Raw genomic sequence first — 13,615 nt, 5'->3', positions numbered from 1 at the left:
TAATGAAGCTTTTGAAAAAATTTGTTTGTTTTGGGTTTAACGCCATTTTTCAACAGTATTTCAACATGAAAATAATTCCAAGTGTTACAACTTGGTGACCTTGACCTTGGGTACAATGGGCCCAGCCCCTGCACATACTTTGTTTGTATGCTGGACAATGTTTATGTGAAAAGTAAGATATAAGCAATAGTAACAAAGTTATGACAGAAAAACAAAGGTTGCCGAAGAACTTTAACCTTAAAAATAACCCAAGTATAACACCTTGGTGACCTTAACCTTGGGTATAATGAGCCCAGCCCCTGCACATACTTTGTTTGTATGCTGGACAATATTTATGTGAAGTTACAGTAGGATATAATTATAAGCAATAGTAACAAAGATATGAGAGAAAAACAAAGGTTGCCGAAAAACTTTGTTAAAAATAAACTAAGTATAACACCTTGGTGACCTTGACCTTAGGTATATTGGGCTCAACCCATGTACATATTTTATTTGTATGCTGGACAATGTTTATGTGAAGTAACAGAAAGATATAAGCAATAGTAACAAAGATATGACAGAAAAACAAAGGTTGCCAAAAAACTTTAACCAAGAAAGTGACACGCCGACGCTGGGGCGAGTAGAATAGCACCTTTTTCTCCGAATAGTGGAGCTAAAAATGTCAAAAATCAACAGAAAGCTTCAGATTTCGTAAAACAGCTGTTTTGAGAACAGCGTCCTTTATGAATGTTCTGAAAATGGTACTACAAAAAGCCGTTACCATGACCTTTACAGCCAAATGTCTTATATTGGTCTGCAGTTGTTAAGGTAAAATTTGTCTAAGACTGTCTAATCTGTCTTGATCTTTTACATTTTATGAAAAACTGGAACTAAGTAAGCAGAAACTGACAGTTGCCTAACTGGCTAAATGTTTCACTGTATGTCTTATCAACAGCCTGCATAAAGGATTCATAATACAGCAAATCCTTCTTTTTCATCTCACTATAAAGGTCAGGACACCAATAACAATGTCTTTAAGGAGGCGAAATCGAAGAACAAACTTTGGCAGTTTTCAATGTATAGGATAGACAATGAGTGATCGTGCTTATTCGATATATACCAGAGCGAAGATCCATCCATCTGTTCACTAGAAGAAGTTGTTTTAAGACATTTTTATTGCTAGCTCTAGTGGCCCCTAAAAAGGGGCTAATCACCTCCATTTGAATAAATTAATGAGAAGACCTTATAATAATGCCACAGACCATGTTTGATGAAAATCCATAGATTACTTTGTTATATGATAGTATAATGTTGACACTACCTTAGATGGCGGGGCTTCGTCATTTAGACTTTCCTTGAGTTCTTTGAGTTGCTCTGCTAGCATCTTGCGGTCCTCTAACTGACTTTCTCTGTGGTATTTAGCTTCCATAATACCAACTTTCACATCCAGTTCAAAACTCAACCATTTCTAGAAAATAATTACATGTAGTTATATATTACATTATCAGCAATCAATGTTTTAAATTATTTCATGAGTCCTTTACTGCTTTGTGTAAACTGTTGTCGATTTTTTTTTGCCACCAAAGCAAGGTTAGGTAGTCAAGTCTGTGATTCAATGTTTTGTTAGTGTATGATCTGTTTATGAGTTTTAACATTTGTTAGTCATGCTGTATAATATTCCTGAATGGTTTCATGACTCTAGGTCAAATAATTCTTACAAGAGGGTCAGGATGACCCTGGATCGCTCACCTGAGTAATATGAGCTACATGTTTCAAATGTCAAACTGATGATAAAGTATTAAGGAAGTCAGTAGGTCACATTCATGGTCAATGAAATTCAGTTTTATGATTTGTGTGCAAAACTGTGTATGTCATCAAAATTTCAAGGTTGTATCTTAAAAAACAAGAAAGTAGGTCAGTAGGTCAAGGTCACAGTCAAGTGACATCATATTACTTGGGGTCATCAGGTAATTATAATTAAACAGTCTTGGAAATAGGATCAGATGATTTTTTAAGTATTTTTCCTATATAACTCACATTATAACTAAGTGACCCCAGGGCGGGGCCTCTTTTAACCCCAGGGGCATAATTTGAATAATTTTGGTAGAGGACTACTAGACAATGCAGCATACCAAATATCAAAAGCCTAGGTCGTATGGTTTCAGACAAGAAGATTTTTAAAGCTTTTTCCTATATATGTCTATATAAAACTTGGGACCCCCAGGGCAGGGCCTCTTTTCACCCAAGGGGTACAATTTGAACAATTTTGGTTGAGGACTACTAGACAATGCTACAAACCAAATATCAAAGGTCTAAGTGTTGTGGTTTCAGACAAGAAGATTTTCAAACTTTTTTCCCTATATAAGTCTATGTAAAAGTTGGGACCCCTGGGGCGGGGCCAAATTTGATCCTAGGGGGATAATTTGAACAATTTTGGTAGAGGACTATTAGATGATGCTACAAACCAAATATCAAAGCCCTAGGCCATGTGGTTTTGTACAAGAAGATTTTCAAAGTTTTCCCTATATAAGTCTATATAAACCATGTGACCCCTGGGGCGGGGCCATATTTGACCCTAGGGGGGTAATTTAAACAATCTTGGTAAAGGACCACTAGTTGATGCTACACACCAAATATCAAAGCCCTAGGCCATGTGGTTTTGTAAAAGAAGATTTTCAAAGTTTTCCCTATATAAGTCTATATAAACCCTGTGACCCCAGGGGCGGGGCCATATTTGACCCTAGGGGGATAATTTGAACAATTTTGGCAGAGGACCACTAGATGATGCTACACACCAGATATCAAAGCCCTAGGCCCTGTGGTTTTGGACAAGAAGATTTTTAAAGTTTTTCCTTTCGGTTGCCATGGCAACCAGAGTTCTGCATGGAATTCAATTCTTTGAACAATTTTGAAAGGGGGCCACCCAAGGATCATTCCTGTGAAGCTGGTGTAATTTTGCCCAGTGGTTTTCAAGAAGATTTTTTTAGAAATTGTTGACGCACTACGCACGACGGACATCAAGCGGTCACAATAGCTCACCTGTCACAAGTGAGCTAAAACTAGAAAATGCTTTTGTAAAAAAGCGCATGTCTCCCCCAATGCAAAGTCCTATAGGCAAGAAGTCAATAGGGGTCAGGAGCAAAAGTCAAAGAGACACTGATGGTTGGCTGCAGTAGGGATCATCTACTTGGCATGTCCAATCATCCCGCTAAATTTCAACACTCTTGGCCTAGCAGTTCTCAAGTCACTATTCAGGCTTCTGTGACCTTGACCTTTGATCAAGTGACCTAAAAATAAATAGGGGTCATCTACTCTGCAAGTCCAATCATCCTATTACGTTTCAACATTGTAGGTCAAGTGGTTCTCAAGTTATTTCCAAAAAATGATTTTACATGAACAGGCCACTGTGGCCTTGACCTTTCATAGACTGACCCCAAAATCAATAGGGGTCATCTACTCTGCATGTTCAATCATCCTATGAAGTTTCAACATTCTGGGTCAAGTGGTTCTCAAGTTATTGATTGGAACTGGTTATCAATGTTCAGGCCCCTGTGACCTTGACCTTTAACCAAGTGACCCCAAAAACAATAGGGGTCATTTACTGTGCATGAACAATTATCATATGAAGTTTCAACATTCTGGGTCGAGAGGTTCTCAAGTTATTGATTGGAAATGGTTTTGCATGTTCAGGCCCCTGTGGCCTTGACCTTTAACAGAGTGACCCTAAAATCATTAGGGGTCATCTACTCTGTATGACCAATCATCCTATAAAATTTCATCTTTCTGGGTCAAGTGGTTATCAAGTTACTGACCGGAAATGGTTTTCAATGTTCAGGCCCCTGTGACCTTGACCTTTCACAGAGTGACCCCAAAATCGTAAGGGGTCATCTACTCTGCATGACTAATCATCCTATTAAGTTTCAACATTCTGGGTCAAGTAGTTCTCAAGTTACTGACCGGAAATGGCTTTCAATGTTCAGGCCTCTGTGACCTTGACCTTTAATGGAGTGACCCCAAAATCGATAGGGGTCATCTACTTTGCATGTACAATCATCCTATGAAGTTTCAACATTATGGGTCAAGTGGTTCTCTAGTTATTGATCGGAAATGGTTTTCCATGTTCAGGCCCCTGTGACCTTGACCTTTGACAGAGTGACCCCAAAATCAATAGGGGTCATCTACTCTTCAAGACCAATCATCCTATGAAGTTTCAACATTCTGGGTCAAGTGGTTCTCAAGTTACTGACCGGAAATGGTTTTCAATGTTCAGGCCCCTGTGACCTTGACCTTTAATGGAGTGACCCCAAAATCGATAGGGGTCATCTACTCTGCATGTACAATCATCCTATGAAGTTTCAACATTCTTGGTCAAGTGGTTCTCTAGTTATTGATCGGAAATGGTTTTCCATGTTCAGGCCCCTGTGACCTTGACCTTTGACAGAGTGACCCCAAAATCAATAGGGGTCATCTACTCTTCATGACCAATCATCCTATGAAGTTTCAACATTCTGGATCAAGTGCTTCGTTAGTTATTGATCAGAAATGGTTTTCCATGTTCAGGCCCCTGTGACCTTGACCTTTGACAGAGTGACCCCAAAATCAAAAGGGGTCATCTACTCTTCATGATCAATCATCCTATGAAGTTTCAACATTCTGGATCAAGTGCTTCTCTAGTTATTGATCGGAAATGGTTTACCATGTTCAGGCCCCTGTGACCTTGACCTTTGACAGAGTGACCCCAAAATCAAAAGGGGTCATCTACTCTTCATGACCAATCATCCTATGAAGTTTCAACATTCTGGGTCAAGTGGTACTCAAGTTACTGACCGGAAATGGTTTTCAATGTTCCGGCCCCTGTGACCTTGACCTTTAATGGAGTGACCCCAAAATCGATAGGGGTCATCTACTTTGCATGTACAATCATCCTATGAAGTTTCAACATTCTGGGTCAAGTGGTTCTCTAGTTATTGATCGGAAATGGTTTTCAATGTTCGGGCCCCTGTGACCTTGACCTTTGACGGAGTGACCCCAAAAACAATAGGGGTCGTCTACTCCAGCTGCCCTATAACCCTATGAAGTTTGAAGGTTCTAGGTCAAATGGTTCTCCAGTTATTGCTCGGAAATGAAGTGTGACGTACGGACGGACGGAAGGACGGACGGACAGGGCAAAAACAATATGTCTCCTGGGGGAGACATAAATATATGCAACACAAACTGTAAATCACTTTATGTGTACTTTTCACCAGGTCAAGGACCATAACTCTGGTCTGGCTGACTTAATTCCAAACAGAAAGAACAATAGGTCCACAACTTCACAGGCTATGTAAGAACCCTCTGTAGTTGTAAAGCCCTAGGGGAAATACTTTTCGAGAGAATAATATGATTGTTTTAGATTTGTTTATGTTCAGTTTAGCCCCATTAAACAGTATTTCATTTATTAACAGCTGGCAATTAACCGAACTGCTGTTCCTGGCATCTGTTCAGGTTCTCCACAAATAACTGGCAATTTCCCCACATAAATCAGAGGTGGAGGACGAATAATTTCAGGAAAAATCTTTTACCCACCACAGACAGATCATATGCCTCACCCAGGGATCAAACTAAAAACACTACATATATGATCCTGGATCTGCACTCTCCCTATTTAGCCACAGGGCTTTTCATCAGGAAATTGGGAAGAGGCCCGGCCTTTCAAATTGGGAAATTCATATCGCAATAATTGCTCATTTTGGGAAAGAGAGCATTTTATGGAAACAGTGTCTTTTTTCCTTCTGCAAAAGAGGTATGTAACACAATTTGGTGATTTCCTAATCATAAATCAGCTCATTGCTTCCTATTTGTGAAATAAAATTGCCAAAAAAATGTTTTTTTTTTTTTTTCTTCACATTTTGGGAAGTTCCCCTGCCACAGTTGGGAAAAATGACCTTATTTTCAATTGGGAAGTGGCTGAATATCGGCCTCTGTTATGTAAGGATGAAAAGCCCTGAGCTAAGTAGGCTGTCTACTTACTAACAAAAATAAAGCTTACCCTAACTCTATTTCCTATAGCAGTATTATCACATTTTTCAAACTTCTGATTTCTTTCTTCTAGCACCTGTTTCTGTTTGGTTAAGGCTTCCTTCAGCCTCCTATTGGCTGCTGCAGCCTGAAAATGTTATTACATCCACTGAAGATTGTCACTAGGTCAATTCATGCACAACTCTCAAACCATTACTAATAATGTCAATTTTGAAGAAGACAACTTTTCTCGCCTGCTTTTAAAAATACTCTCGAACATTTTAACAAATCTTTTTCAGCATAACAGTGTATTTCTCTTACTGTAAACAATTTCATCAAAGTTTTAATCTTATGACTTTGTCATTGTTGAATTAGCAATGTTTTGAATAATTTTTGCATAAATGTGCCAAGAGCTTGACAAAGTTTCTGTAGAATTTGCTCAACTATAGTTAGGTAACATATATAACATATTTGAGACTACAATCATTGATGAATACAGGCCAAGGTATTACTTCAGCTGCCACTATAGCTTTTAAAAGAAATTTGTTTCGACAAAGACCAGTCTATAATCAATCAGTACTATAGTAGTGAAGAAACTGTATGACCACAAGTAGTTACCTCTTCAGATTTTCTATGTAACACACTCTGTGTCCTCTGATTTTCCCGTTGTAACTTCTGGATCTCAAACTGTCGTTTCCTATCCTGAAATAGCATCCAATACCTTATGATGTATGGAATGTACTTATTTAATTATGTAATGGTGTGAAGTTGTGTCAATACAAGCAAAACTTACACAATAACAAATAATCTGCAAAAGACATATTTTGTGGTAACACCATTTTGCAACAGCATGTCAAATAAACATGTGATACCAAAATCAATAAAATTTGTGAACATTAATCTTTCCCAAATAACTATTTTACAACAATGCCCCACTTCTTCTCAAAAACCCCTCAACTTCTCCAAAGAAAACCCAAGTTTGACGACAATGAACTTTTGACTGAAATACCTTTGCTAAATCAGCATAAAGAACACTCACCTTCTGTTGTAACTGAAGCACTTCCTTATCTTTCTGCTGTCTCCATTTTCTCCACTGATCTGCATCTTCCTTCATCTGTTTCATCAACTTTACTCGCTGTTGCTTCAATCCCTTAAAACATTTAAAACCATGTGTAAGTGACTACTTGTAAACGTAAGTTGTAATGGCCTGTGGAAAGTTCCCCATCAATCTACTTTATTTCTAACATCTAACCCCTAGCTTAATTTCTTTCTTTCTTTCAAGGCTTATAAATCTCTTGCCGATTTAAACAGTCACTTAATTATATTCATAACTTTAAATAGAAGACTATTAAACTTTCTTGACAAGAGGCCGCAGCAGTAAGGTTTTAAAGCAGTTCTTGCAGATTGTAGCCTATGTGACAAAGCAGTCAAAGGCCTGGGGTTCAGTCAGAAATCAAAAACCTGAAAATCTACATTCTCAAGCCATTTTCAATAGAGTTATATAGGGAAATTCTGGCAACCAAAAGCCTGAAATCAGTACCAGTCCTGAAAAATCCCAGGCCGGAGTCAGCCCATAAAATATTTCTCTTTCCAGGCAGGATAGACATACACCTCAAAACAAGAGGGTCATTGACCCTAAAGCACTCACCTTCAAGTGTGTTTGTATAAGTACAGAGTTAGGTTTCTTCTATGTTAGCCTACATTATATACATGTCACACACACTTTTGAACCTAAGGCAATAATTTGAACAATTACGGTAGACATTACAAATCTGATATCACAAACCCAAATATCAAGGCTCTAGCTATTATTGACTCAGAGAAAAAAAGTGACCACGCCTCCTGGCAGCCATGTTTTTTGACGAATCGGAATAATTTGTACATCTTGGTAGAGGGTCGCACAAGGACCATTTGTGTAAAATTATTTTAAAATCGGGCTTGCAGCTTCAAACGAGGATTTTTAAAGTTTCCACTATATACATATAGGGAAAAGTGTCTAGCCTTCTGGTGGCCATGCTTTTTGACAAATCAAAATAATTTAAAAAATCTTGGTAGAGGGTCACACAAGGACCGTTTGTGTAAAACAGGGCTCCAGATAAGATGCGTATTAGCGTAAATTACGCTTTGTAATAATGCATATACGCATTTCTGATAATTTTTAAGTGTATAAAAACATATATGAAATTAAAGAAACGCACGCTATTACTTTTTACTAGCGTCAAAATCTGATTCGTCTGGATGCTTTATGTAACAGAGCATGGAAGGCATTCTCCCACACTGAACGTACACACGCATTAAATGGTACTCGATAGACCTAGGTTAAACTTCATTATACACTCAATGCGTGCGTAAATCAAATGGTTGGGAATTTTAAAATATTGACGGTACGGTAGTGTATTTTAAAGCAGCTTCGATTTAAAATATCAACTTCCACTGCAGAGTAAACAACAAAAATGTCTTTTTCTAAGAATGCAAAAGTGAACAAACATTATGAACTCTTGAAACTGAACTGTTATAAAACTCATTCCTGGTTGTTGTTTTTTTTTCACATTCATTGTATATTGTCAGGAGTAAAATTACTCCTAGTCAATTTCAGATTATACAATTTTACTCTTCCACAAAAAATATGATGAGTAAATACTAACTGGCCAAAAAAATTATCTGGAGCCCTGTAAAATTATTCTAAAATCGGGCTAGCAGTTTCACACAGGATGATTTTTAAAGTTTCCACTATATACATATAGGGAAAAAGGGAAAAGTGACCACGCCATCTGGCGGCCATGTTTTTTAACGAATCAAAATAATCTGAACAATCCTGGTAGAGGGTCACACAAGGACCATTTGTGTAAAATTATTTTAAAATCAGGCCAGCAGTTTCACACAAGATTTTTTAAAGTTTCCACTATATACATATAGGGAAAAGTGATCATGCCCTCAGGCAGCAATGTTTTTTGACAAAACAAAATAATTTGAACAATCTTGGTAGAGGGTCACACAAGGAACATTTGTGTAAAATTATTCTAAATTCGGGGAAGCAATTTTACACAAGATTTTAATGTTTCACTATATACATATAGGGAAAAGTGACCACGCCCTCTGGCAGCCATGTTTTTGACGAATCAAAATACTATGAACAATCTTGGTAGAGGGTTACACAAGAACCACTTGTGTAAAATAATTCTATAATCGGGCAAGCAGTTTCATACAAGAAAATTTTTTAAAGTTTCAATATATACATATAGGGAAAAGTTACCACGCCCTCTGGCAGCCATGTTTTAGACGAATCAAAATACTATGAACAATCTTGGTAGAGGGCCACACAAGGACCACTTGTGTAAAATTATTCTAAAATCGGGCAAGCAGTTTCATACAAGAAATTTTTTTAAAGTTTCCAATATATACATATAGGGAAAACTGACCATGCCCTCAACCGACCATGTTTTTGACGAATCGGTATAATTTGAACAAACTTGGTAGAGGGTGACATAAGAAACATTTGTGTGAAATTATTTCAAAATCGGACCATCGGTTTAGGAGGAGATGTCAATTGAAGTTTTTTCCATTTTTATCTCTGGCAGCCCCTATGTGCAACCAAGTGGAACCGTTTGAACAACTTTGGTAGAGGACCACCCAAGGAACATCATGGCCAAGTTTCATCAAAATCCATTTATAGGTTTTGGAGATGTCGTTTAAACACAAATGTTGACGATTGACGGACGACTTGACGGACGGACACAATGTGATCACAATACCTCACCATGAGCACTTTGTGCTCTGGTGAGCTAAAAGATATGCAGAATGAATATCTACATCAACCATTTAAGCCTCCACAGTTCTATATCAAGTACACCCATAGATAAGTGAGAGTGATTAAATATACCTGATTAAATTTCCTTACTGCTTCAGGCCTATAATCACTGTAATATGAACATGTACACTGCATTTTGGTGTATTTACTGCCACCTATAGGCTCATTTTTATTTCTAAATTTGTACAAATACTGGTGTGCAGCCAATACAGAGAAATGATTAAGGCTATTGTCCAGGTAAAGAACTATGAAACATAGATAGCAATCTAGGTACTGAGAGCACTACCTGTATCTCTGTGTTTAGTGTTACCTGTATCTCTGTGTTTAGTGTTACCTGTATCTCTGTGTTAAGTGTAGTAACTTGTTTCTCTTTAGCATCTTTCAGCTTCAGTACTTTTTTCTGCTCAACCAATTTCTTTTTCAAATCTCCCATCTGACCCTCCAATTCCTGAAGCCTTTTTCTCCTTTGTTCACTCAACCTGGTATTTAAAGACCCAACATGCCTTTCATTATTATGTTTCAAAGACTTGCAGCGTTGCCACTTAGATAAGAAAATAAAATTCCCTGACCTTTCACCAACTAAACCATACTTCACACTGACCAATACCACATTTTTTCTGCATCCTCCTCCCCTACAGCCGTCCAATCCAGACTTTTATATTTATATTGTTTAAGATATAACAAACTTTCATTAACGAATACCAAAAATATACGAGTGGAAACATTATAATGAAAGTTAACAAAAACAAAATTGATTCAAACACATTTAAATTATGTTTATACACAGTTACACCAAAATGTGTTTGGAAATACTTATAAATACTGCTTGAAGACTGCTATAGCCACTGAACATTTTAAATATCGACTCAGAATTTCACTTTTCCCTGCTTTTCTAAAATTTCATTTTTCACTGACCAAAATCAAGATTTCCCTGACAATTTATACATTGACCTTGAACATGTTGACAAAAAAATAATTTTTCCCTGACTTTTCAAGGGAAGTGGCAACCTTGACTTGAGTTATCAACCAAGGAAGTTTTCATGAATATTCTGACAGACAAGCTCTGAAATATTGCAAATCATTTCAAGAATTTGTACAGACTATTATCAAAAATAAATGATACAAAAAATGACAATATAACAATAACTCTGGCTTTCAAGTTTCTGGGAATCTATTTCAACACTAAAACTAATTAAAGAGTTATACACTGTCAGGTTAATTCTCACTAGTACATACAACTCTTTACATACTTGCTAGCAGCTGCATTTGTCCTTGCATCCTCTAATGCAGAGGAGAGGTTCACTTTCTCTTTCTGTAGTGAACTGATCTCGTGTTCTAGATTCTTCATTGTTTGCTGGAAGAAGAAGTGAATAGAGAATTGTTACAGCATTCAAGACATACTAAAATACATTTTTCTGTGACAAGATGACCTCACAACTTCACTGTATTCCAGTGAAAAGCTGAAACTATGTGTCATAGTAATAACTTTTATGATAACAGATATATCAACAAAGCATAAAACAAGACTGTCAAGACTGTTGTGAAATTATTATGCCCCACATATAACCGCCCATCGTGTATAAATAGTGATAAAACATGGTTTTGTTATAAATTATAGCTTATTCTAACACGATCCGATTCATTTTCCTATTAAACAAAGAAGGCTGAAAGCAGTGAATTATTATTCAACAATTCACTGTTCTGACGTCACACTCATTACGTCATAGTGTCAAATGGCATAGTGGCGCTGGAAAAGAAACCGATTCAAAACGGGCAAGTATTTAATGAATGCCGTCAAGGATGTACTTTAAAGTCCTTGGTAACGTGTTAGAATCAAAATAATATATCACATTTAGTGATTTGCTTTTGAATAAAATCATCGTTTGTAGTTCAGATGCGTATTTTATATCACTTGGGCTGCGCCCTCGTGATATAATTCCTTCCCATCTGAACTTCAAACAATGATGTATTCAGCGACAAATCACTAAATGAGATATATCATTTCTTAGCATTTCGCCTGCGGACAGTTATTTATTCTGCCTTTGCGACCAGTGCAGACCAAGATCAGCCTGCACAACTGTTGGCTATCAGTCAGTAAATTTTCAGTGAACAACCCTTTGAATAATAAATAGTACAGCCCAATCTGAATGATGGACCAGTCCATTTTAGAAATTTAGCAGGCTAAGGGGTAAATACACTGTTGCATATATGAGAGAAAAAAAACAAAAACTATTGATCAAGCAAGCTGCTACATTGTTTTTGTTTTGTTTCAGACATTCATGTAAGAAACATTTTAGTAAATGCAACTTTCCACTTTCTATTTTTCCAGTCACACAGTTTAACCATTCTACTTTCTTACTATCTCAAGGTTTTTCTTTAAAAGTTAACGCAAAGTATACCTCATATTGTTCTTTCATTGCTTCCATTTTTGTATCATTCTGTGAATATTGGTTGGCTAACTTCTCTTTCTTTTCTAAAATCTTGTTTAATTCAGTGAGTTGTGAGTTCATTCGTGCTCGTCTAAGTGTGTGCTGTTTCATCATCTCCCGTGACTCTGGTGTAAAGCATACCTCATCCTGGGCCTCCTCAGCCTGTATCATACAAAACTGTATATAATCTTGAAAATTAGTTTACTCAAGGAAGTGTCAATAGACTGAAAATCAATCAATGGGAGTAATTACTTTAGGATGTACTGTATCATTTCTGTTTAACCTCAATGATTCATTTTTGAGAATTTAATATTTTTGCCTCAAGTCTACAAAGGTCGATAACAAACCAATGACTACAAATAATATTCTTTCAAACGTGGAGATCGAGGTCTGCAGATGAAATCACAGGCACCAGTATCGTCGGACCTGGGACAAAGAATATGGCCTTGTTTTTATCCTAAATGAGTTCAAAATGAAACGATGTAATATGTAATGAAATATGACCCCCCTACAAATGATACATATGTCTACTGAAGGCCAGAATCTCGAGAATCGAGCCTGTGAGCAATGGGTTCACTTCCCGGGCCGTTGTGAAATAAATTCTTTAGACAATTAAACAAACTACCTATCACTTTTTCCTGTATACATTTAGCTACAAAATGAAACCAACTCCAAGTCTCTAGCCCTTCCCGTTCATGAAATATCTATCAGGAAACGAGTGATTTCCTGCTGAAAGTCCCTGGTAGATAAAAATGCGGCACAAAGAATCGGTACGTAAACATAGACTAAAGTATGGTTGTCCGCCGAGTACGGCTCAAATTCAATAAAAAATACTAAATAGTATAAATAAATACATAAGCTTGGACCACTCACAATCGTCAGTTGCATCTCAAACACGCGATATTGGCGTTTCAAATTTTTCCACAGTCTTTCAACTGAATGCTACGCCATTGAACAGAATTCATTAGGTATTTTTAAACACAATTTCTGATTGGCCAATAGCGACACACCTCCGTGCAAAATTACTCGGATATTATCGTATCGGTTTCAATGGCGGATAATACAATTGAAAGACCGACGGAAAAATAAAAAAGTAAATATCACGTATAGTAGATGCTGCTGACGGTGGTGAGTGGCCATGATTTACATATTTAGTAATACTTGTTATTAATGACAAATGAATTTGACCCTTGCTAGGCTGACAAACATCTTTTAGTCCGTGATTTCGTACCGTTTCGTTGTGCCACATTTCTATCTACCTGGAACTTGCAGCAGAAAGTCACTCGTTTTCTGATAGATATTTCATGAACGGGGAGGGCTAGAGACTTGGGGTCGGTCTCATTTTGTAGCTAAATGTACATGTGAAAAAGTGATAGGTAGTTTGTTCAAATGTCTAGAGAAT

General features: G+C 37.1%; 1 protein-coding gene across 1 annotated transcript in view; it reads right to left on the bottom strand.

Moving 5' to 3' along the window:
• Nucleotides 1-13,615, bottom strand: part of LOC123556311 (chromosome-associated kinesin KIF4-like) — a 72,746-nt gene that overhangs the window by 17,541 nt on the left and 41,590 nt on the right. Inside the window, exons 13-19 of the mRNA XM_045346920.2 lie at nucleotides 12,184-12,375; nucleotides 11,035-11,138; nucleotides 10,119-10,263; nucleotides 7,016-7,126; nucleotides 6,595-6,678; nucleotides 6,008-6,124; nucleotides 1,301-1,447 (exon numbers count right to left, since the gene is read on the bottom strand). Coding sequence (XP_045202855.1) covers nucleotides 1,301-1,447; nucleotides 6,008-6,124; nucleotides 6,595-6,678; nucleotides 7,016-7,126; nucleotides 10,119-10,263; nucleotides 11,035-11,138; nucleotides 12,184-12,375 — 900 coding nt within the window. The remainder of the gene's footprint in view (nucleotides 1-1,300; nucleotides 1,448-6,007; nucleotides 6,125-6,594; nucleotides 6,679-7,015; nucleotides 7,127-10,118; nucleotides 10,264-11,034; nucleotides 11,139-12,183; nucleotides 12,376-13,615) is intronic.

The sequence above is a fragment of the Mercenaria mercenaria genome, chromosome 5 (genome assembly GCF_021730395.1).
Source record: "Mercenaria mercenaria strain notata chromosome 5, MADL_Memer_1, whole genome shotgun sequence".
Classification (NCBI taxonomy): Eukaryota; Metazoa; Mollusca; class Bivalvia; order Venerida; family Veneridae; genus Mercenaria; species Mercenaria mercenaria.
The sequence above is the reverse complement of the archived record's forward strand: the minus strand, read 5'-3'. Positions and strand labels throughout refer to the sequence as shown.